This window comes from Monodon monoceros, unplaced genomic scaffold (assembly GCF_005190385.1).
Source record: "Monodon monoceros isolate NGI ecotype Baffin Bay Population unplaced genomic scaffold, NGI_Narwhal_1 Super_Scaffold_18, whole genome shotgun sequence".
Classification (NCBI taxonomy): domain Eukaryota; kingdom Metazoa; phylum Chordata; class Mammalia; order Artiodactyla; family Monodontidae; genus Monodon; species Monodon monoceros.
This window is the reverse complement of record NW_021703774.1, coordinates 176,913,560-176,937,565: the sequence shown is the minus strand read 5'-3', so window position 1 is coordinate 176,937,565 and position 24,006 is coordinate 176,913,560. Positions and strand designations below refer to the sequence as shown.

Sequence of the window (24,006 nt, the reverse complement as noted above, 5' to 3'; positions counted from 1 at the left end):
TCTTCTGCTCAGAGAAGCCTGGCGCGTGGGAGCCGGGCCGCGTGTCCTCTAGTTGAGGAAGCTCTGAACCCTGCGGACAGGTAACCCCTCCGAGCCCGTTAAACTCCTCACACGCTCGCTATCTCCCCAGTTCGTCTAAGCTGGGCACTGCGTGGTGTTTTTGAGGTGATTCTTTACATCCTGACTTACCCAATCTTAACCTCCTAGACAACCAACTGCACAAAGAAGGCTTTGCAGCAGATGCCTGCTGGGGATCCCAGGGCCCAAACCCACACACGCCAGCGAGGCACGGGCTGTGAGAAAATACACCAAAACCGCAAAATAACTTGGCTTCAAACCTTTCTGTTGTAATGTTCCATGCGGCGGTCGCTGATTAAGTTGCTTCGCAAACTACACAATCTAACGGTCTTGCCCGGACAATACAGTGTCCTCCAGAGGCGTCCACTGTCATTCCTCCAAGTCTCCCAAAAGCCACGACGGAGGTGTGGAGGTCTGACTGGGAAGCCCGCCTTCCGCCACTGAGCACGACCAGGCTGCGAGCTGCCGGGGCCGACAAGACCAAACCATGGGGCCCTCACGTGTGTGCAAAGGCCGCGTGCGTGGTGACATCTGCAGCGTGCACGAGGACGCGCGCGCAAGAGCCTCTGCCGCAGCACCGCTGAAAACGGCAAACCGTGAGGATGGCCCACGTGTTCCTGAAGACGGAAGCCCTGAATTAAAGCTGGTCCATCTGGGTGTGGAGCCCGGAAGCAATGAAAAAGGGGGAGGCCGACGGGCGGGTCCTGACGTGGGACGTTGCCAAGACAAGTTACAGAGCGGAAAGCAAGTTACCAAGCAACCCGCGTAAGGGAATCCCACCTCTGTTAAAGGAAAAGAAAGAAAACACGTGGATGAAGATCTCTAGGTAAATTCATTGAAATGTGTGGAATGGTAGGAACAGTGAGGGGCTAGAACCTCACCCTTTAGACATGTGAATAAGCGTGTTTTCCTGTACTACCCGTGGAATTTAAAATAACTTAAATTCTAATTTACTGATTATTATCAGGTTTGTCTTTGTGTCCCTGTTGGAGCCTGACGACGCTCCTGGCTGAACCGATGGCACCAGGCGGCCCGTCGCAGAGGATGAGGTCCTGCGGCAGGGGATGCTGGTGGCTCCCCAGATGGGGCCCTCCTGTCACCCCTCCGGGAATAATGTCCACGTCTGGCCGTGGCACCGCGCGGCTCTGGCTTCAGGTACATCACCTGGTCGTTAAAGGAAGAACGCAGAGACTAAGACGACAGCTTTGCCAGGCGCTCTGTGCAGCTCAGGGACACCTCAGCCTCGGAAGGGACTGAGTCAGCAGTTGCCATGCCACCCGAGCCAACCGCGACACAGACAGACGCAGACAGGGCCACACCAAGTACTTGAGACAGACACGTTTGCAGCTGCAGCCGCTGCGCCCCCGTTTGAAGATGAATTTCCCCCACACCCTATTGCTCCCCGATCAGCCTCCACTTGCTGAAAAGCACTGTCGACAGAAGCTCAAGCGTCCAGTCCTCTCTTCAGCTTCTAGAAGCCTGAATGCCCTACACTTGACTAAAAGGCCAGGAGGGGGCTTGGCGATCTGCCCCAAACCTGGGCTGTCCGCGTCCCGCCAGGTCACACACCTGCATTCCACGCTTCTCTGCATTCAGCCTGGGGGGAGTGGGGAGGTGTGCAGACCACGAGGCCCTGAAGCCCACTCCACGCTCTAGGGCAAGAAGGGCTACCTTTCAGGTCAGCACTTCTCAGACAGCACTTCTGACGAGTCGAGTGGGCGAGCATCACAGAAAGACAGAAAGTAAGTACACAGGCACGAGAGAGCTCAGGCAGCAGGCTTGGTGACGTCCTCCAGGCTGCAGAGAGCAGAGGTCTCTCCACTGTCCTCCCTGGAAAGGCTGGTGGGGTCCCCATGCATGAACACATTCAAGCCCTTTACCCCACAGTGCAAGCTGCCCTCCAGAGAGCGCTTCTGCTTGAACGTAGCTGCGCATTCTGGGGGGGGGGGGGCGGAGGAAAAGAGAATCAGCCAGCAGGGCCTGATGAGTGGGATTCGTGGAGGAAAAGGCTGCCCTGCAGACAGACCTGCCTGTGCTTAACTGAAGGGAGAGGAGGCTGTTGCTTAGCAACCGTGACAGCTCAGGGCCAGGCAGGGAGGGGCCAGGCCTCGGACCAGGAAGGCGGGGCTGTGGGGATGTTCCAGGATGGGGCCCAACAGCTTGCCCCAAGGGCAGGGGGAAGGAAGGGGTCGTCACAGCCAAAGACACAATTTCTGTGATTTAAATAGATTGTGAAAAATAGCTTTCCCCGACAGACCTTGAAAATAAAGGATTACTCAGCATTCAATGGTACTCCAGACACTAAGAATTCACTAGGACGACCCATTTGAAAGGCCGTTATTCCTAATTATTTGGGCTTAAAAAGTCATCCTCTTGAAGACTTTGATCACAGGAATGGAGGAAGTGAGCAAAATCTAGGAAGAGGTAAAGGGATGCTGTCGATGGAGTGGGTTTGGGTCTCTGTGCTGAAGGAATCCAGAGGTGCCCTGTCTCGGCGAATCAGGCCCAAGAGGAGTGGGAAGTATGAGACGTGCCCAGAGCCCTAGGCTGGGGTCACCTTCAAAGGCCAGGCTCAGAAGCGTGATCTCCCTCCTGGAAGCCTTGGCTCTGAACCGCTCACTCAGGCTCTCCGGCAGATGCCGTACAGGTGTGTTAGGTTCCCGGCCGCTAACTTCCATCCCCTGCTCAATCGACATCTTTCACTCTCTCCACTGCTGCGTGATGTCCTGGATGACACGACTCGGGGCAGGCGAGCTGCCTGTCAGTGAGGATGCTCTCGAGCATGTCGCCCGCACACGGGGTCACAACCACGTCAAGCGTCTAACTCAGTGTGCTCTGGGAAACACCAGGGTTATGTATTTTCAATGGCCCCTTCTACCCGGCCGCTTTTGTATCTATTAAGCAGACACACCAAAATCCTGACGCCACCAGAGAACATTCAAAAGCAAACTACGGGTCAGGGGAATGCCATGCCGGGTTCCAAAACCTGGAGACGGAGGGCCCTCTAGCGGCCCCGCACACACACCCGTGCGGAGGGTGATGAATGGACCTTTGCTCCCTGGTAATTTTGCAGAACAAATAAAAAGGATAATTCATAACAGAAAGCCAGAGCACCTCACTTAAAGTGACAGCTGCATATCATTAAGATTTCCAAAGGAACTGTAGAGGTTGGTAAAATACTGAAGCAGGAAAAGTTTCCATCGTAAGTTAAACATCAGCCGGTATTTAAGTCTCTTATGTTAGGTCTTGGGAGGCAACGTTTTCAAATGCTTGGAGCCTGGGGTGAAGGCGATCACGTTAATGTGACATGAATGCGGTGATAAATCCAAATTAAATAAACCAAATGGAAACAGGTTGCATCCACGCAGATCTGCGGGTCCCCGAACGGGCGCTGAAAACCAGATGACGCTGCTACCGCACGTCTGCACCAGAGCTCAATCCCTGAGTCCTCCAGCAGCTGAAGCATCCACTCCTGTCTGCCAAGGACGCAGCAATAACCCTTCTGGTAGAGAACTCAAAGGGTATGCACCCAGCAGCTCTGAACCTTAGGAAGTCAGGCTGGGGCTCGGTGAGCCCCACACACGGGAGAGTAACACCCTCCACCCAGTCACCCAGAAAGAGGCTCGGCTCAGCGGGCGACAGGATCATCTCGAGCCCAAAGCAAGAGGCCTTGTGGGGGAGCCCTCCCTGTGGGGTCCCCCCACCCCCTGAACCTCCACAGTGCTCCCTGGAGCCCACACAGTGCCCTGCTCTGTGCCCAGCAGAGCCTCCGGGGGTGGAGATGGTGGGCTTCCGGAAGACAGGCCGGGTGCCACTGGCAGGAACTACCAATCTCTACTCATTCGAAGATCAAGAAATGCAGGAAAAGCTCCTCAAAGCTGGGGTGCAACTACGCAGTGGAAACAGCTGAGTGCAGGGAAAGACCTGGGACAGGAGAGCAGGCCCTCAATCCATCGGGTGACCACCGGAATCCACCCTCTCTCCCGAGAGCAGCAAGGATGGTTTCCCTTTGGGGCATCACCCTCCCAGCCCTTACCCCTGGCCCAACCCCACACAAGAGAGGGAGTGTGACCCAGGATGCACGCCCTGCCTCACCCCCATCCCAGTCATTCAGGGTACAGCAGGTGACCCGGCAGAGGGAGGGGCTCCATCTCAGGACTCCGACTGGACAACTGAGCAAAAGAAGTTCTTCCTGCTGGGATTCCTAAGTCCGAGGATAACCGAGCAGCTCCCGGAGCCACCATGTAGGGAAACCCTGCCTGGAAGGAAGCCACCATGGACAGCTGGAGGGTGAGCAGACAGAGGTGTGGGAGACAGACAGACAGACAGACACACCAGGTCTTCACCACACCACTCCAGGGCCAGGACGCAGCCAGGCCTCACGTCAGGGCTCTTCCATCACGTGAGCCAATCAATTCCCTCTCCGTTTCGACTATTTTGAGTTGAGTTTCTATCATGGAAGAGTCCCGAGTGACCCATTTCTCTACCCACACGTGCTGAATGCTTTGGGCAACAGAACGATGGACCAGCAGAGTCCCCACTGGTGAGATGCTCCTATGATCGTCTCTAATGCCGAACGAATATCCACACCGGGGATCGGCACCTCTTCACCTTCTGCGGCCTCGCTGGGATGCTGCGCAGCCCCTGAGACTGGGCGGGGCCACACGCCAGCTCTAGCCCCTGAGCTGGGAGGAAGGATGCAGGTCATTTCTGGGCCTTTCTTTGTGCTGGGGGGAAGCGGCCGGCAATACTCCGGTGACAACTGCCATATGTGACCATAGTGAGCAGAGCCGCCCCCAGCCCACATGGACGTGTACTGAGAGCAGGAAGCAAAGCTTTCTGTTTTAAGCCAGTGAGATTCCGGAACTATCTGTCACCAGGGCAAGCCTGGCTGACACACCCCAAAAGCAGTAGTGAGAAGGAAGAAACAGACAACAGACGATATAAAATAAGGAGCAGTCTGTCATACAGAGTGAAGTAAGTCAGAAAGAGAAAAACAAATACCGTATGCTAACACATATATATGGAATCTAAGAAAAAAAAAAGGGTCATGAAGAACCTAGGGGTAAGATGGGAATAAAGACACAGACCTACTAGAGCATGGACTTGAGGATATGGGGAGGGGAAAGGGTAAGCTGGGACAAAGTGAGAGAGGGGCATGGACATATATACACTACCAAACGTAAAACAGATAGCTAGTGGGAAGCAGCCGCATAGCACAGGGAGATCAGCTCGGTGCTTTGTGACCGCCTGGAGGGGTGGGACAGGGAGGGTGGGAGGGAGACGCAAGAGGGAAGAGATATGGGGACATATGTATATGTATAACTGATTCACTTTGTTATAAAGCAGAAACTAACACACCATTGTAAAGCAATTATACTCCAATAAAGATGTTAAAAAAAACCACACAATCAGTTGTTAAATTTAAAAAATAAAACTCCTTTTCCCAAATAAAAAATAAATAATAAATAAAATAAAATAAAAAATAAAGAGCAGCACCTACCAAGGCCAGGAGATGCGGAAAACAGGCTCTGCAGGGAAGAGACATCTGAGCCGGGCTTTAAGGATGAGGGCAAGGGCCCACGTGAAAGGGCAAGAAGAGTTTAGTGTATTTTTTAACGTGGGGATACTTTTTTAAAACACTTCTATATTCTAGGTAAAAGCAAACAGAAGTTGAGCCCAACAGTTGAGGCAGTAAGAACACTAAAGATCAAAACGTGTGAGAGTCCACGCTGCACCTAGAAGAAAACTGCAGACCCTTAAGTGAGATCATTCCTAAGCAGATAAATGGAAAAAATGCTAAGCACTCAACTTGTTGTAAACTTTTTAAAAATTAAGAGGATGGACTTGATAAAAGCATATAAAATTAAATTTTCATTAAGTTAATTAAAATTAAAGATACAGTTAGAAACAAAAACAAAGAACGGGAGAACCAATAAGTAAAACCAACAGCTAGTTCTTTGAAGAGAATGACGAAGTGAAGAAACCTTGGCTAAGCCTGACCAAGAAAGGGAGAGATTCACCAAAATATTAGGCATGAGAAAGGGAACCTAATCATAGATACTTTCAAAAAGAAACAACCGGCCCAGAATGGAGTCACTTGTCACTTGTACTAAGCCAGTGTCACCGAACCATGGCTTGGTACCTTACCTAACTGCACTTTCAATATTCCCCAGGAAAGTGGTCTTAACTGGCCAGTTTGGAATTTTCTGGTTGGCACCAATGAGTTAACAGCCACGTGGACCCCTTCCATCCCCCAGAGGAAGATGAGGTAGCCCGCTTTTTCCTTACCCCCTCCCCCACCTTCTGCCTATAAACGTCTTCCTTTTTGTTCAGCTCCTCCAAGTGAGTTTCTACTTGGTAGATGGCTAATTCATTAATTGTTCAATAAAGCCAGTTAGAGCTTTAAAATTTACTTGGCTGAATTTTTGCTATTTAATGATACGAACTAGAAGCTTTAAATTAGATACAATTTTATCCCAACATCTTTGTAAACGAAAAGAAATTGACCATTTTTCTAGAGGATATGTATCCCAAAAGGTAACACAAGATGAGATGGAAAACCTAAATAGATCAATAACCATGAACAGAAATTTAAATGGTTGTCAAAACATCCCTTCAAAAGGCACCAAGTTCCTGATGGTTTTATAGGTAAGTTTTATCAGACCTTCAAGAAACAGATGCTGCCTTTTGTTTAAACTATTTTAAAGCACAGGAAAAGGTAGCAAACACAGAAATAGCTTAAAATCTTAAGTGCCAACCTGACTGGATCACAGGGCGCCCAGATGTTTGGTTAAACATTATTCTGGGTGTGTCTGTGCGGGTGTTTCCGCATGAAATTCGAATTTGAAGGGGTGACTCAGTTTTAAAGCAGTTTGCCCTTCCCACTGTTAGGTTGGGGGGGGGGGGGGGGGGCGGGGGCGGGGGATGGAGGCCTCATTGAATCCATTGAGGGTCTGTATAAAACAAAAAGGTGGAGGAAGGAAGAACTAGACCCCTCCTGCCTGACCGCAGAGCTGGGTCATCAGTCTCCTGCCCTCGGCCCCCTGTTGTCAGGCCTTCAGACCCAGATGAAATCCACGCCACCGGCTGCCCTGGTTCTCAGACTTTTGGACTCAGCCTGAATTACACCACCCGCTTTCCTGGGTTCCAGCTTGCAAACAGTAGATCACGGGACTTCTCAGCCTCCGTAATTGTGTGATCCAATTTCTCATCATATATCTCTTCCCATACTGTATGTATATCTGCTTCTCTAGAGAACCCCAAGTAAACACTCATTTTACACACCTTAAATGCTCATAATACCAAAACCTGATAAAGACAACAAAAAAGAAAGGATCTATATATAAAATAGATAACTAATAAGAACCTGCTGTAGAGCACAGGGAACTCTACTCAGTGCTCTGTAATGGCCTATATAGGAAAAGAATCTAAAAAATAAGAGTGGATATACGTATATGTATAACTGATTCACTTTGCTGTACACCCAAAACTAACACAATATTGTAAATCAACTATACTCTAATAAATTTTTTTAAAAATAGAACCCACTAATATAAACAAATGCAAGTAATAATTCAATAAATAATAAGAGAGGTGTCTTAAATCAATGGGGAAAACATTAAGAATTAAATAGTATTGGGATAACTGGATAGCCATCTAGAAAAATATAAATTGGATGTAAACTAATATTTTATACAAGAATAAATTCCAAATGGATCAATGATTTAAATGTATATATAAGAAGGAAGCCCTAAAATTACTAGGAAAAAAACTTGAGAGAATTATTTGTAACCGTGGAATGTGGAAGACCTTTCTAACTAAAATATGATCTCTTAATGCTTTAAAAGAAAAGATTGAAAAAAGATGACTATGAGGGGCTTCCCTGGTGGCGCAGTGGTTAAGAATCCGCCTGCCAATGCAGGGTACACAGGTTCAATCCCTGGTCCAGGAAGATCCCACATGCCACGGAGCACCTAAGCCCGTGGGCCACAACTACTAAGCCTGCACTCTAGAGCCCATGAGCCACAACAACTGAGCCCTCATGCCACAACTGCTGAAGCCCACGTGCCTAGAGCCCGTGCTCCACAACAAGAGAAGCCACCACAATGAGAAGCCCATGCACTGCAACCAAGAGTAGCCCCGCTCGCCACAACTAGAGAAAGCCCGCACGCAGCAACGAAGACCCAACGCAGCCAAAAATAAATAAATAAATTTACAAGAAAAAAAAAAAAGATGATGACTATGAAAATTTTTGTAAACTCCTGGCAAAACCACTACAAGAAAAGTCAAAAGAAAAAAGACAAATTGAGAAAATAAATTTGCAACCTCATCACAAAGGGCTCGTTTAACATAACAAGAGCTTCTATCAATTGGTAAAGACCAGCAACCCATCAGAAAATTGGGTCATCTATTTACTACTTCCCACTTTAACATTTTTTGAACATTTAAATATATTACATTTTCAAAAGACTTAATAAAATAAAAATTAAAAAATAGAGATTACTCTGGCTACTGTTTGGGTATGTTTCAATAAAGACTATTACACATTAAAAAAAAAGAAAAAGAAAAAAAAAAAAAGGATCTGCAAAGTATGGCCCACTGGTCAAGTTTGGCGCACGATCTGCGCTTATAAATAAATCTTTATTGGAACACATCCGTACTTGTTCACTTACACATCCTCGATGGCTTTCACTGAACACCAGCAGAGATGAGTAGCCGTGGCAGAGGTCATCTGGCCCACAAAGCCTAAAGTATTTCCTATCTGGCCTTAAAGTCTGCTGACCTCTGCCACAGATGAACCTCAAATATGGAAACAGAAACATAAATCCTGAACACAGGTTAATCAAATCAAGACAGTCATAACTAAGTTCCCCACATATTATTCTCTGTCTTATTCTTTAATGGACTTTAGAGCAGTTTTATATTCACAGCAACTTTCAGCAGAAAGGACAGAGAATTCCCATATACTCCCTTTTCACATAGGCACAGCTTCCCTGCTGTCAACACCCCACACCAGAGTGGGACAGTATTCTTTCTGCTACCTAAATATTTGGTGATTTATTCACTTACTGTCTCCTTTTAAAACATACCTGGCACTTCACAGACTGTCAATAGGGTTTGCTGAATGGGTAAGGGGAGGGCACGCTGAGCAAACCTATCCGAATAAACACTCCCTTACTTTCTCCCAGAATGCTAATATAAAACGGTAGAAGCAGGGCCAACACTAAGCTTTCCGGCCCAGTGGGAACCCACTTCCCTGGATGGCAACATGGGCACTGGTTTGTACCCATCAAGGACTTTGGGGTCAACAGTAGCTCTGTGCAAATACTGCATTTGCTCCTGACCTGGTGGTCGCCCTGTTTCCAGTGAGATATGGGATCTGTATTTAGTTGGGCCAATGGTTGAAAGGGGGTATGAACATGTGGCCACTGCCCACCGATGCTGCCAGCCAGCAGGATGACAAGATCAATGCAGCTGACAGCAACTGTGGAGCCTTTGCCCTGAGCCGGGCAGCCTGCGCACCCTGACAAACTTTTTTTATCTAACCCTCTCCACGACCTCTGAGGGTCTTTGCCCATTTTTCTTGTCGGTTGTTTATCTCCTTCTTACTGATCGGGAGGAGCTCTTTCTATTATCTTTCTTCCTTCTAATCTCCTCATTCTTTCCATTACTTTTTAACGGTTTTATGTATTGCAAGTATCTTTTAGTCTGAGGTTGTCTTTTTTATACACATAAATTTTTATTTATTTATTTATGGCTACGTTGGGTCTTCGTTGCTGCGGCGCGGGCTTTTCTCTAGTTGCAGCGAGCGGGGGCTACTCTTCGTTGCGGTGCACGGGCTTCTCACTGCGGTGGCTTCTCTTGTTGTGGAGCATGGGCTCTAGTCACGCGGGCTTCAGTAGTTGTGGTGCGTGGGCTCAGGAGTTGTGGCTCGTGGACTCTAGAGCGCAGGCTCAGTAGTTGTGGCGCACGGGCTCAGTAGTTGTAGCGCACGGGCTTAGCTGCTCCGCAGCATGTGGGATCTTCCCGGACCAGGGCTCGGACCCGTGTCCCCTGCATTGGCAGGCGGATTCTTAACCACTGTGCCACCAGGGAAGCCCAGTCCTGAGGTTTGTCTTTTAACTTTGTTTATGGAGTCTTCTCTCATAGAAAAGCTTTACATGTTAACATTATCACGTTTCTCACTCTTCTCTTTTTGGTTTGTGCTTTGTCTTGTTTAAGGAAGCCTTCCTAACCTCAAGGGCATAAAAATATTCTCCAAATTTTTTTCTAAGACTCCTCAAGTTTTGTTTTTCATATGTAGGCCTTTAATCCATCCATTTTACAGCTGAGGAAACTGAGGGACGGACACATTAAGCAACTGGTCTAAGATCACCCAGTTGGCAAGTCTGGATTCACAAACAAAACGCAATTGATTTCAAAGCCACTTACATGCTGCCGTGCTGTCCGTTTCCTTTCAGAACCTGCCTTCTTCACTCAGCACACCGTTGTGAAGGTTCAGCCATAATGATGTGCAGAGCCCTATCTTGGCGTTTTCACTGCTACATAGCACCCACGGTCCAGATAAATCAGCTCATTCAGCCATCCCCCGACTGGGGCGCAGGCAGGTCATTCCCACGCTTCAGCCACTAAACACAGGCCCCGTGTCACATGAACTAGTTCCTCTCTGCAGTGGGCGTCTAGAAATGGCATTTCCCAGCTGTAGGGTATTAACTAAATACTACAAAATTGCTCTTCAAAGTGGTCGTACATCCTGCATTCCTCCCTGTGTGGTGGGAATTCCTCGCTTCCCAACTCCTCCTCAACCTACATGCTATTAGTCGGCCAGGTTTTTCCAACACGAGGGTCGTGAAGTGATTTCTCATTTTAATTTGCATTTCTCTGATTGCTAGTGAAACTGAGCACTTTTGCGTACGTCGACTGGTTGTTCTGGTTTCTCCTCTGTGAATTCTCTCCTCACATCCCTTTGCCCATTTTTCTGTCCTGTTATGGACCATTCCTCATTGATTCGGAACAGCTCTTTCTATCATCTTTCTTCTTCCTGATCTTCTGATTCTAAAATTTCTACAGTTCTGTTTTGTAATCCATCCAGAATTTGTGTACACAACATGAAATTGGGATCTGATTTTCCATTTTCCACCTGGACAGCCAGTCCAGCGCTGTTAATTGACTGGTCCGCTCTTAACTCTTGTGGCAGACAGAATAATGCTGCCCACCGCCCCACCAAGCGCCCACATCCTAATCCCAGTGACCTGTGAATATGCTGCGCTAACGCCACCAAGGGAACCGAGGTGGCAGATGGAATCAAGGCTGCTAATTAGCTGGCCTGGAGACACGGAGATTGTCCTGGATGGTGGAGGGGACCCAGTGTAACCACAACAGTCCTTATGAGTGAAAGAGAGGCAGGAGCGATTAATCAGGGTCAAAGAGAGACGTGGAAATGCTATTCTGAATCTGCCTCTGAAGATGGAGGACGGGGCCAAAGGTGCCGCTGGGCCCTGGGAGCCGGCAAAGGTAATGAGGCAGATCCTCTCCCACGGCCTCTGCAGGGGCGCAGCCCAGAGACCTCGACTTCAGTCTGTGAGACCTTTGGACTGCTGATCTCCAGAACCGGATGATACTAACTTCACGCTATTTTAAGCAACTAAGCTTATGATAATTCGTTATAACAACAGTAGGAAAGTAATATGCTCCTTATCTGTAATTTGTCATACATCACGCTTTTTATTTTGTCTTGTTATCTGTCGATCTATGTCTGTACCAACATCATACTGTGCGAGTTACTATAATTTTGCCGTTAAGCTTGCAAGTCAAGAAAGGGGAAGCCTCTCTTCTTCAAAACTGCCTTGGCTATTCTTGAATATGTAATTTTTTTTTTTTTTTGCGGTACGCGGGCCTCTCCCATTGCGGAGCACAGGCTCCGGACGCGCAGGCTCAGCGGCCATGGCTCACGACACCCAGCCGCTCCGGGGCACGAACCCGCGTCCCCTGCATCGGCAGGCAGACTCTCAACCACTGTGCCACCAGGGAAGCCCTGTAATTTTTTAATTTAACAAAGAGGATATATCTTAAAAGAAAATAAACACAGTACACGAGGGAGACGCCTTCTAGGCTCAGGGCACGAGCCAAGACTGAAAGTCATGAAACGCCGACACGTTTAGTGAATCACACGCAGCACAGAGCAGCCAGGAAAACGTTCAAAACCACTGGGCGATCAGCCCTGGGGTGGATGATTTCAGTAGCCTAGAAACCATTAACAGCAGGCAAAGCCTTCTACTTCTGACCGGATTTTCCCTCCCATCTGAAACAAAAATTTTTTAACAGAATATATAAAACAAGTCTTCAAGACACTGTAATTCAGGCAGGAAAGGATCCTGAGGAACTGGAAACAAAAGAAGTAAACCTTCCAATTGTCCTCACATCACAGTGTTGAGTGATTCTTCAGACTGCAGCGCAGGGAGGGGAACCCAGACAGTGCACAGTGGGGCCCTGATCTGAAGACCAAGCTGAGAGCCCAAGGAGACCAAGGAAGCTGGAGTTTGCAGGGCTGAACACAGACAGGAGGGGTGCACAGAGAAGGAGCTCCAGCCACTTAAAGGGTCCCTCCAGGATTCAGTAGATCACTGATGAGGAAACTACCCAAGGATGGGCAAAGAACCACCCGAAAAATTAGAAGGACCAGTTCACAGGGTTCACCCGAGGCCAGAAAGAAGCTGTCCTCACAGACTGGTAAACCTCATAATTCAGGGACATCAGGCAGAGTAACAAAAGGGGTCTTGTCACCTAGTGAGGAATAATTAGCCCTAAACTAAATGCTGATCTGGTCCCATCTAACAAATCTTAAGGGCAAGACCCAAAATGACCAAACCGTTTCCAAAGCTCAAGAGTATTTTTCAACCACAAAAATATTCAGTCCCCAAAAGGAGAAAAACTCACAATACCTGGAATCCAGTAAAAAAACGATGAGTGTAAAGAAGCAGGAAAATACAACCCAAATTAGGACAAAAATCAATCAACCAAAACTAATCCAGACCAAGATATTAGAACTGGCAAACAAAGATATCAAAGGAGGGACAAACTTTGTAACATTATCTCCAGATTTCGGTAACTTGAAACTAAACCAAGCCAAAATGAGAATTCACTCACTATCTGGGTCACTATCTGGGTCATTTCAAATAGGGAAAAATACTGGAACATTAACTGCTGGTCAGGTCTAAGAGGTCGACCTACCTCTGCCTTCTCTGGAGAGGAAGACTAAAGCATAAGCTTGTCAGTGGTTGTACAGGCATTTCCCATGTTCGAGAAGCAACAGGAAACACTGAAGATGGAGGACAGAAAAAGACCCTGAGAGAACTTCTGGAGATGAAAACTACAGTATCTGTGATGAAAACTACACTGGATGGGATTCATGGCAGATCAGACACTGCAGAAGAAAAGATGAGTGAACCTGAAGGTGCAGCAATAGGAACGATCTAGGACGGGACACAGAGAGAACAGACCACAAATAGAAGTGAGGCTCGCTGCCTGATACACGCGTAACTGGGGGCCCCAAGGGGGAAGAGAGAGGAGGACAGAAGAAGGAATGATCAAAATTGTTCCAACTGTGATTTAAAAAACCCAGAGATCCAAGAAGTTCCGTGAACCCCAAGCAAAAAATCAGTTAAAGGACAATTCTGGTAAACAGAGGCAGTGGCAGACTAGGCTTTAAATCTCCTCTAAGGCCCTCATGAGAACAGACGGGGCAGCTGGGAGAGCAAACCCAAAGTCCACAGCCACACTGACAGTAGGTCGGGCCGGAGAAGTCAACAGGGTCATCCCGTCCCGGATGACCATTAGATTAGACTAGATGCTGTTTCCAGTGCCATAACTACATCAAAATTCAACACCGAAAATTTCCTTTCCAGAAAAGGTAATTATATTCTTCCCTTAACGATAGCTGTATGGGTTTCTTCTCTAAGAAAATGATCTATTCAGACATTTCTAAGGACAAGGGTAAACTGTATTTATTACTTTAAACTGGGTTTATTACGTTTCACTACTGTCCTTTTGAGTCACTTAATCAAAAACCAGAGTAATGATATTTATATCTAATCACAAAATATACATATTTTTATAATCTAGGATACTATCTTTCTTTCATACTTACATTTCTTAGAGGTTGGTACTTGTTTTATTTTTAGAATGTAACTATGAACATATGTCAAAGAAGGGAAGATAGCAGATTTAAAGAAGGGAACAGGTTAGAAATAAGTTGACTCTGTTTAATATTTTTAACTATATATTCTATGCTTTCCATGCATTCAACTTTATCAAATAAAATTGGAAATTTATTCTAAACTGACTCTGATGGAAAACACATGCCTACCACCCACCACTGCAAGGGATTCTAGCAGGTATTCTGGCAATTCCTCAAGTAGAAGTGGTGCTGTACATTCCAGTACCACTTATATAAGATGAGATTATTAATGTACACACGGGTGGTAAACAGCAATCCTGAGAACAGTCTGGTAAGCACAATATTCAAAACTGGAAAGAACAAAACAATTAAAACCATCAAACATACAGCCTTTCGGGGAAGAGGGAAAATACTTAATAACGTGCTTGCTCCCAAAGCACTCAACTATTAAGTTTTGGTACCTGAATATGTTTAAATATCTTGGAAAATCCTGGAAGGTCACAAAGATGGAGGCCAGTACATCAAGCTCTAGGCCAGAGAGACAAGTGTGCTGCTTCCACCAACTGTAAGATTAAATTCAGCAAGACTGGGACTTCCCTGGTGGTCCATTGGTTAAGACTCCGTGCTCGCAATGCACGGGGCCTGGGATCGATCCCTGGCCAGGGAACTAGATCCCACATGCATGCCGCAACTAAGAGTTCTCATGCCACAACTAAGGAGCCCGCCTGCCGCACCTAAGACCCAGTGCAACCAAATAAATATTTTAAAAATAAACCAGTGGGGGCCTCCCTGGTGGCGCAGTGGTTGAGAGTCCGCCTGCCAATGCAGGGGACACGGGTTCGTGCCCCAGTCCAGGAAGATCCCACATGCCGCGGAGTGGCTGGGCCCGTGAGCCATGGCCACTGAGCCTGCGCTTCTGGAGCCTGTGCTCCGCAACGGGAGAGGCCACAACAGTGAGAGGCCTGCGTATCACAAAAAAAAAATAAAATAAAAATTAAAAAAAATAAATAAACCAGTAAATTCAACAAGACCAGTTTCCAAAAACTAGAATCCCAACTCATAAAAAACCACTCCCAAATGACAGATTCACTGGTGCCTTTGCACCAGCACCCAGGACCTGCTGCCCAAGAGACACTGCCCAGCCCTCCATGGACACCCAGCAGTGTCCATCAGAGTAAATCCATCTGGTTGGAGGATGGATGGACACTAAGCTCCCCTCTACAGCTTACACTTTTGTTCATTCCCTACCTTTCTGACTTTCTAAGAGCCCAACCGCCCATGATCTAGAACATTCTTTCAGCCAGCGAGATCCCTAGAAGCCGAGGGCCAAGGGCTCAATGCTCTTTCAATTCTCCTCCTAAACTCCTCCTCTTCCCGCCACAGGTGGGATTCCCCACCAGGACACAGCTGCCTGTCCTTGGGAATAAACTAAGAGGCCCTGAACACAAGGTACCGGCCTCAGCAGAAGGTGTGGTGTAGCCAACGCAAAGCTGACAGCCGTGGTCACACGTGGGGACGCCACCACCCACAGGAAGGGCATCACTCTGCTGACAGCCCTCTATCCCTTTCTTAAAGCCACGCCCTGAGGTCATGGCCTCCCCACTCTCAGACTGTGCTCCAAGGGAGTAGAAAGCACTTTTGAAAGACAGCAAACTCATGGCTACATTAACAGTGCAAAATAAAGCTGGCAGTCCTTGGCTTTCAGCCAGCCTCTGATTCTTGAGCCCTGTATCTGCAGGGCACCCACATGATGTGTCCCTTTAAGGGTCACCAACAGACCTTCCCAGGCCCTCGTTCAGGGAGCTGCAAGCAACAGAGCTGACTCGTAGCTGAAGCACAAAGTGCTGGGCCACGCTTCGTCACTGCCCGGTTCTACACCTCTGTATTCAGCAAAAACTCAACCGATTCAAACTAAAGCCATCTGCAGTAAGTATCTGATAAATGTTGCTGTACTGGGCACAGATGGAGCTGTGCATGAGCTAGAAGACTCAGCTCTCTACACACACTTACTTGAAGGGGAGGTGGGTGGCTTCCTGGAAGGCCGCTGCTCTGCCTTGGGGCGAATGGCGTGCTCCACGGGCGTGTCCGGGTGTCCTTCAGGGCTCAGTGAGTACTGGAACTGGACTGTCCCCGACTCCACCTGCTTCACCTACAATCGACCACAACAAGAGCAGTGATGGCCACGCTCCCTTCATCAGCACCCTTCGGTTAGAACAACTTAACCAGGAACAATTCGCCCGGCCCTAAGATGATCAATGAGAATCAGAACCCCAGGAGACCACCATCACAAGAACACCCTCACCCAAGCAGAAATCACAACATTGCTGCTCCAGTTTCGAATGCGTTTTTTAATTAACCTATGTTATGTTGACTGTTTCCCTTTTGGTGTATAGTTCTTTGAGTTTTAACACATGTAACCACCACCACAGCCAGGGTACAGAACAGCCCCACCACCCAAAACATTCCCTCACTGCCTCCTTGTACACCGTCCCGCCAACACCCAACCCCGCAATCTACCCCTCTCTTCTGTCATATAAATAGGATCACATGCTATACAACCTTTGAGACTGGCTTCTTTCACTCCCTGCGATACTGATGAGACTCTCCCGGGCCATAGTGTGTACCCACGGCCCGTTCCTTTTTGTTGCCGAGGAGTTTTCTATTGTACGATGCACCCCAGTGTACTTATCCATTCACCCATTTAGGAACATTCGGGCTGTTTCTAGCTTGAGTGGTTATAAATAGAGCTGCTAGGAACACTGGTATACATATTTCTGTGTGACATAAGTTTTCATTCCCATAAGGTTCACTTCTCTACGAGTAGGATTGCTGGGTCATATGGTATGTGTATATTTAATTTTACAAGAAACTGCTAAACTGTGACTTGCTTCTGGACTCTATTTCCTTCCATTCATCTATGTGTCAATGCCTTTACCAACAGCACTTTATTGTGATTACTGTAGCTTTAATGAAAGTCTTGAAATTGTGTAGTATGAATCCTCCAACTTTATCGTTCTTTCCAAAATTGTTTTGACTCTAATTCCTTTGCTTTTCTGTATAAACTTTAGAATATACATACATTTTGTATATATATATATATATACAAAAAAATCATGTAAGGATTTTGATTGAAATTGAATTAGACCTATAGGTCAATTGGGGGAGAATTTATATCTTTACTATGTTGAAACAGTCTTCCAATCCATAAAGATGTCTCTCCACTTATTTAGGTCTTCTCTGCCTCAGCCTTTGTAAATAATGCTGGTTTTTAGATTTTGCTTTCCAACTGTTGTTAATGTAAAGACATGTGATTGATTTTTCTATCTTGACCTCCTGTTGTATCCTGCATTCTCCCTAAACTTGTTTATTCTAGGAGCTTTTGGTAAATCCCTTGAGATTTTCCACACAGAAAATCATGTTGTCTGCAGATAAGATTTGTTCCTTCCTTTCCAATCTGTATGGTTTTTAAATTTTGTTTTCTTGCTTTATTGCACTGGCTAGAACTTCCAGTACAATGTTGAATAAGATGTTGAATACTATGTATGGGCATCCTTCACTTGCTCCTGATCTACGGGAAAAAGAATTCAATCTTTCACCATTACGTGTGATGCTAACTAAAGGATTTTTGTAGATATTCTTATCAAGCTGAGGAAGTTCCTCTTTATTCCTGTTTGCTCAGTTTTTGTCATAAATGGACGTTGAATTTTGTCAAATGCTTCTTCTGCATCAATTGTTATGATCATACGTTTTTCCTTCTTTAGGCTGTGACTATGATGAATTACATATTTTTGACTTTCAAATAGAAAATAGCCTTGCATTTCTGAGATAACCCCCAACTTGGTCATGGTGTATTATTCTTTTTCCATATTGTTGGATCCAATTTGCTAATATTTTGTTGAGTATTTTGCATCTAAGTTCATGAGGCTTATGTATCCATAGTTTTCTTTTCTTGTACTGTCTTTTTCTGGTTTTGATATCAGAGTAATGCAGGCCTTGTTACACGAACTAGGAATTGCTCCTATCTATCCTACTTTCTGGAAGAGAATGTATAAAATCAGTGTTATTTTTCCTTAAAGGAAAAAATGTTTAGGACAATTTACAGTGAATAGGCCTGGATAGTTCTTTTTCAAAAGTTTTTTAACCATGAACTCATTTTCTATAAAGTTATAGGACTACTCAGATTATCTAGTTCATCTTGGGTAAGTTTGTTGTTTAAGGCAAACTGATCCATCTCATCTAAATTTTCAAGCTTATGGGCATAGAGTTGTTCACAGTATTCCCCTAATATCCTTTTTATACGTGTGTGGTCTGTAGTGGTATCCCTTCTTTCATTCCTATTATTAGTAATTTGTGTCCTCTCTTCTCTTTACTCTTTCAGTCTTGTTAAAGGTTTGTCAATTTTATTGAGCTTTTTAAAGAATCAGTTTTTTATTTCACTGGCTTTCTCTAGTTTTTCCTCTATTGTTTTTGTTTTCAGTTTTATTAGTTTCTGCTCTTATCTTTATTATTGACTTTCTTCTGCCTTGCTTTAGGTTTATTTTCTTCTTCTTTTTCTAGTTTCTAAAAGTGGAAGATTAGATTATTGATTTGAGACTTTTCTCTGTTGTTATATAAGCACTTAACGCTATAAATTTCCATGTAAGCACACTTTAGCTGCACCCTACGAAATCTGATATATTGTATTTTCATTTTTGTTCAGTTCAAAATATCTTCTATATTTTCTTGAGGCTTCCTCTCTGACTTATGGATTATTTAGAAGTGTATGAATTTCCTAGTGTTTCTAATTTTTTATGTTATCTTTGTTATTGGTTTCTAGTTTAATTCCATTATGATCACAGAATATACCTTGTGTAATTTCAGTTCTTTTAAAATTAAAGCTTGTTTTATGATCCAGGATATGGTCTATCTTGGTGAATGTTCCATGTGCACTTGAAAAGAATGTGTATCCTGCTGTTGTTGGGTGGAGCGTTCCATAAAGGTCATTTAGATCCAGATGCTTAATGATATTGTTCAGTTCTATATGTTGGTGATTTTCTATCTACATGTTTATAGTTTACTCCAAGAGGAGTGTTGAAATATCCAACTACAACTGTTAATTTGTCTATTTCTGCGCTATTAGTTTTTTGCATTTTGAAGCTCTATGTTAGATGCATACACTTTCAGTATTGTATGTCTTCTTGGTGAATTGACTCTTTTATCATATGTAATATCCCTCTTAATTTCTAGCAATTTCTTTTGCTCCAAAGTCTACTTTGTCTGGTATTAATAGAGCTACTCCAGTTATCCTTTGAATAGCGTTTGCACAGAATGGTTTTCCATCCTCTTACTTTTGACCTACTACATCGTTGTATTTGAACTGAGCTCCTGGTAAACAGCATACAGTTGGACCTTGAGTTTTTATGCCACCTGACAACTTCTGTCTTGAAGTTGGTGTGTTCAGACTATTTATATGTCATGTAATTATTGGTGTGTCTGGATTCAGAACTATCATTTTACTATGATTTCTTCCCTCTGTTTTTCATTCGTTTCCCCTTTCTTGCCTTATTTTGAATTATTCCATTTTATCTATCTATTGGGTTTCTCACTGTCTCTTTGTATCCTATTTTTAGCGACTGCTCTAGGGTTTACAATGTAAATATTTAACTTTTCACAATCTACTCAAAATCTATATTTTATTACCGCAAGTGGAATGTAGAAAGCTTATCACCCTACAGGTCTCTTTACCTGCCCCCTTTGTATTATAGCTGTCTTACCTATTATACCTTAAGAATCCTATCAGACACTGCTATACTTTTTGCTTCAACCATCAAACATATTTTAAAGAACTCAAAAGGAGGAGAATACTATATTATAGTTATCATTTTTGATGCTCTTCCTTCATTCCTGATGTACCAAGTTTTCATCTGGTATCATTTCTCTTCTGTCTGAAGAAATTCCTTTAGCAATTCTCTTAGAGCATGTCTCCTGCCAATGAATTCTCTTAGTTTGAGTTCATCTGAGAATGTCTTCATTTCACCTTCGTTCCTGCAGGACTTTTGCTGGAATAGAATTCTGAGTTCTGGGGTCTTTCTGCTACTGCTTTTAAAATGTTGCTCCATTTCTTTCTGGCCCCCATGATTTCTGCTAAGGAACCCACAGATATTCAAATTATTGTCTCTGTGTAAGTAATGCATCATTTTTCTATGGCTGTTTTCAAGACTTTGCCTTTATTTTTTAGCAGTTTGATCATGATATGTCTGGTTGTGGATTTCTTTGCACTTATCTCTGGGTTCACTGAACCTCTTCAATCCGTAGGTTTAAGTCTTTTGCCAAATTAGAGGAGTTTTCAGCCACTGTGTCTTCCAATGTTTTTTCTGCACAGAACCCTTTCTCTTCTACTGGGACTCTGACGGCACAGGTGTTAGCCTTTGTGGTCCTGCCCCACACGTCCCTGAGGCTTTGTCCACTGTCTTCCAATCGCTTTCTCTCTGTGGCTCAGGCTGGATAACGTCTGTTGATTTCCCTTCAAGTTCACTGACTTTCTTCTGTCATCTCCATCCTGCTGTTGAGCCCACCGAGCGAATACTTTACTTTGGCAATTTTATTTTTCAGTTCTAAAGTTTCCATTTGCTTCTTCTTTATCTTCCATCTCTTTGCTGAGACTTTCTATCTTTCCCTTTGTTTCAGAAGTGTTCGCTCCGATTTACTGGAGCATTTTGATAATGCCTGCTTTAAGGGCTCTGTCTGATAATTCCAACATTTGCGTCACCTCAGTATTGCTGTCTGTTGAATGTCTCTCCCTTACGAGCGGAGATTTTCCTGGTTCTTTGTCAATTAAGCTTAGATTGTATCATGGACATTCTGAATGCCACATTATAAGATTCTGAGTCTCGTTTAAATCCTATGGAGAACGCTGGTATTTTTGTTTAGTCAGGAATCCACCCAGTTGGGTTCAAGCCCCAGTTTCCAACCAGCCTCTTGCGGGTGGTGGTTTCAACACCGGTTCCATTTACAAAGCCCGTGCAGTGATACTCAGGCCTCTCCTGCATGTGGTCCACCCAGTGGGCAACCCCACCCACAGTCCAGCTCTCAAAGCCTGCGATATGCTGTTTGGGGTCAGATTCAGGCACGTGAAGCTGGGAGTTAGCTCAGCATTTCTTAAACAACTTTATGGGGTACTTTCCAAGCTCCTCCCTCTCCAGATCCCCCTAGTTCTTTCCAGTTTCCTGGGGCTCCCCTTCCAATCCTCTGGCCAGACCCCACTGTGCTGCACACCTCTGGCAACAGTACCTGAATGCAAGGCCAAGCAGTGGGGTACAGAGTGGGGTTGTTTTTTAAGTGCAGGAGTGTATAAAAGAGCTAAAGATCCCATCTATCATTACTGTAAGACAATATACAATTTCTAAAATTGATATACTAAGAAATAACAGTAGAAGCATAATATTTAGAAAACAAAGTAAATACCATATGTCACAGCTAAGAGTTGAAAGCGGCTGCCTCTGGAGATATTAATTTTTTTAAGACAATTATTTGCTCAAGTAAAGAATACAGGAGTTGTTTAAGAAGGAAAAGATAATCATAATACACTACTTACCTTCACAGTAAATAATCATAATAACATAAACCGCAAAATTTACTTAGTAAAAAATTATAGGATGTGTATAGCATGTGTTTTTTTTCTTTAACATCTGCCACTCCTACTCAACTGTAAGTTCCATGGGATTAGAGATATTTTTCCCGGAGCAGATACAGGTGTTCAATAAAAAGTCATTGAATGAACAAATAAGATAAAGATCTGACGGGTGCACAGGCAGAGACCAGGCTTACCTAGGTTTCCACCCCTCTGACTGCGTAGATGCTGGCACTGCTACATGAGATGAGAAATACAGGAAGAAGCAGAGCAGCACTTTTAGAGAGCAGGAGAGTGGATCAAGTCTGTGACCAGCGGTAGTTTATTATTTTAGCTAATTATATCTGTTTAGAGTAGTGGTCCTCAACTGGGGGCGATTTTGCCCCCAGAAGAACACATTCAGCTATTTCTGCAGACATTTAGGCTGTCATAACTGGGGGGATGCTACTGGCATCCAGTGCGAAGAGGCCAGGGATGCTGCTTGACACCTTCCAGTGCCCGGGACAGACCCACAGCAAAGAATTGCCTGGCCCCAAACGCTAATAGTACTGAGGTTGAGAAACCCTGATTAGAAGTGATATTCCTCATGAAAAATGATGGTATTTAATATATTTGTGTCCTTAAGACAGTCAAACCTTCACAACACTTATGCTCCAATATAGTTGACACACTTAAAAAGCGAAGGAAATGTAGTGGCATGAGAAGGCTAAAATTAAACAGAATAAGGATTTATTCACATACATACATACACAGAGAGAGAGAGAGAATGAGAATGAGAGAACGGCAATGGCTTCAGGATTTCTAACGGCAATTTTATAATAAGGGCTCAAACCAGACCATGTGGGAGTGCAGCAAAATGTGACCCCATAATCAGGGACATAATAAGAAAAGCTGCACCATCAGCTGCTCCCTTATTCAGGTTCCCAAAGCATAATCCAAACCATAAATAACAACACGGAAGATAACATTTGTCACTAGACTCAGCACACGGATGACATACTGATATAACAGGTCTGGTCCTTTACCTAAGAAAAATTAGACAATTGAGGCCTAAAAGCCTCCTGTTTGTGCTGCTGAGACTGGACGGGTATATTTCAGGAATGTCAGCAGAAGAATCAAACAACACACCCAGGCAAAAACACTGTCACAACCCATTAGTAGTGTCAGGAAGGACTTGGGACATCAGCCAGAGCAGTGGTGTCAGACGGTGTCTGTGGCCCCCAGGCCTCTGCTCCCCACCCCGCAAGGCCACCAACAGGCCAGTGGAGGCCAGGGTATAAGACCCACACACACATGCTTCCGCTGGCCCTGCCCCACTTTTATTTGCTTTCTATACTAGGGATCAGAGAAAGCTTCATTTCAAAATGGATTTTTTTTTAAGTCCTGCTGTGGTCCCACCCCTCCAGACACAGCTGGAGAGAGTTGAGGTCCAGTGGGTGTGAGCAACAAGCCACAAAGACCAGCCAGGACAGTGCCCACCGCCCGGCTCCCATCCCAACCTTGTGCACACGAGACACAGCCCCCAGTGCACCAAACGTTTCAAGAGGGCCTTTTTATTAAGGGAACCCTCCTACACTGTTGGTGGGAATGTAAGTTGGTGCAGCCACTGTGGAAAACAGTAGAGAGGTTCCTCAGAAAACTAAAAATAAAATTACCACATGATCCAGCAATCCCACTCCTGGGCATATATCTGGAGAAAACTCTAATTCAAAAAGATACATCCATCCCAATGTTCACAGCAGCACTATTCACAATAGCCAAGACAGGGAAGCAAACTGTCCATGGACAGATGAATGGATAAAGAAGATGTGGTACATATATACAATGGAATACTACTCAGCCATAGAAAAGAACAAAATAATGCCTTTTGCAGCAACATGGATGGACCTAGAGAGATTATCATACTAAGTGAAGTAAGTCAGAAAGAGAAAGACAAATACCGTACGATATCACTTATATGTGGAATCCTACATATGACGCAAATGAACCTATCTATGAAACAGAAACAGAATCAGGGACATAGAAAATAGACTGGTGGTGGTTGCCAAGGGGGAGGGGGTTGGGGGGGCGAGTTTGGGATTAGCAGATGCAAACTGGTGTATTTAGAATGGATAAACAACAAGCCCCTACTGTAGAGCAC

At 45.1% G+C, this 24,006-nt stretch overlaps 1 protein-coding gene across 8 annotated transcripts in view; it reads right to left on the bottom strand.

The window, feature by feature from the left end:
* The window catches only part of NPHP4 (nephrocystin 4), a 137,500-nt gene that overhangs the window by 46,030 nt on the left and 67,464 nt on the right, over window positions 1–24,006 (bottom strand). For all 8 annotated transcript variants that reach the window (XR_003794454.1, XR_003794455.1, XM_029228734.1 and 5 more), the window contains one exon: window positions 16,268–16,406. Coding sequence is in view for 6 of the 8 variants with exons in the window: in XM_029228734.1 (XP_029084567.1) it covers window positions 16,268–16,406 (139 nt within the window). In the remaining 2 variants the exon portion in view is untranslated. The remainder of the gene's footprint in view (window positions 1–16,267; window positions 16,407–24,006) is intronic.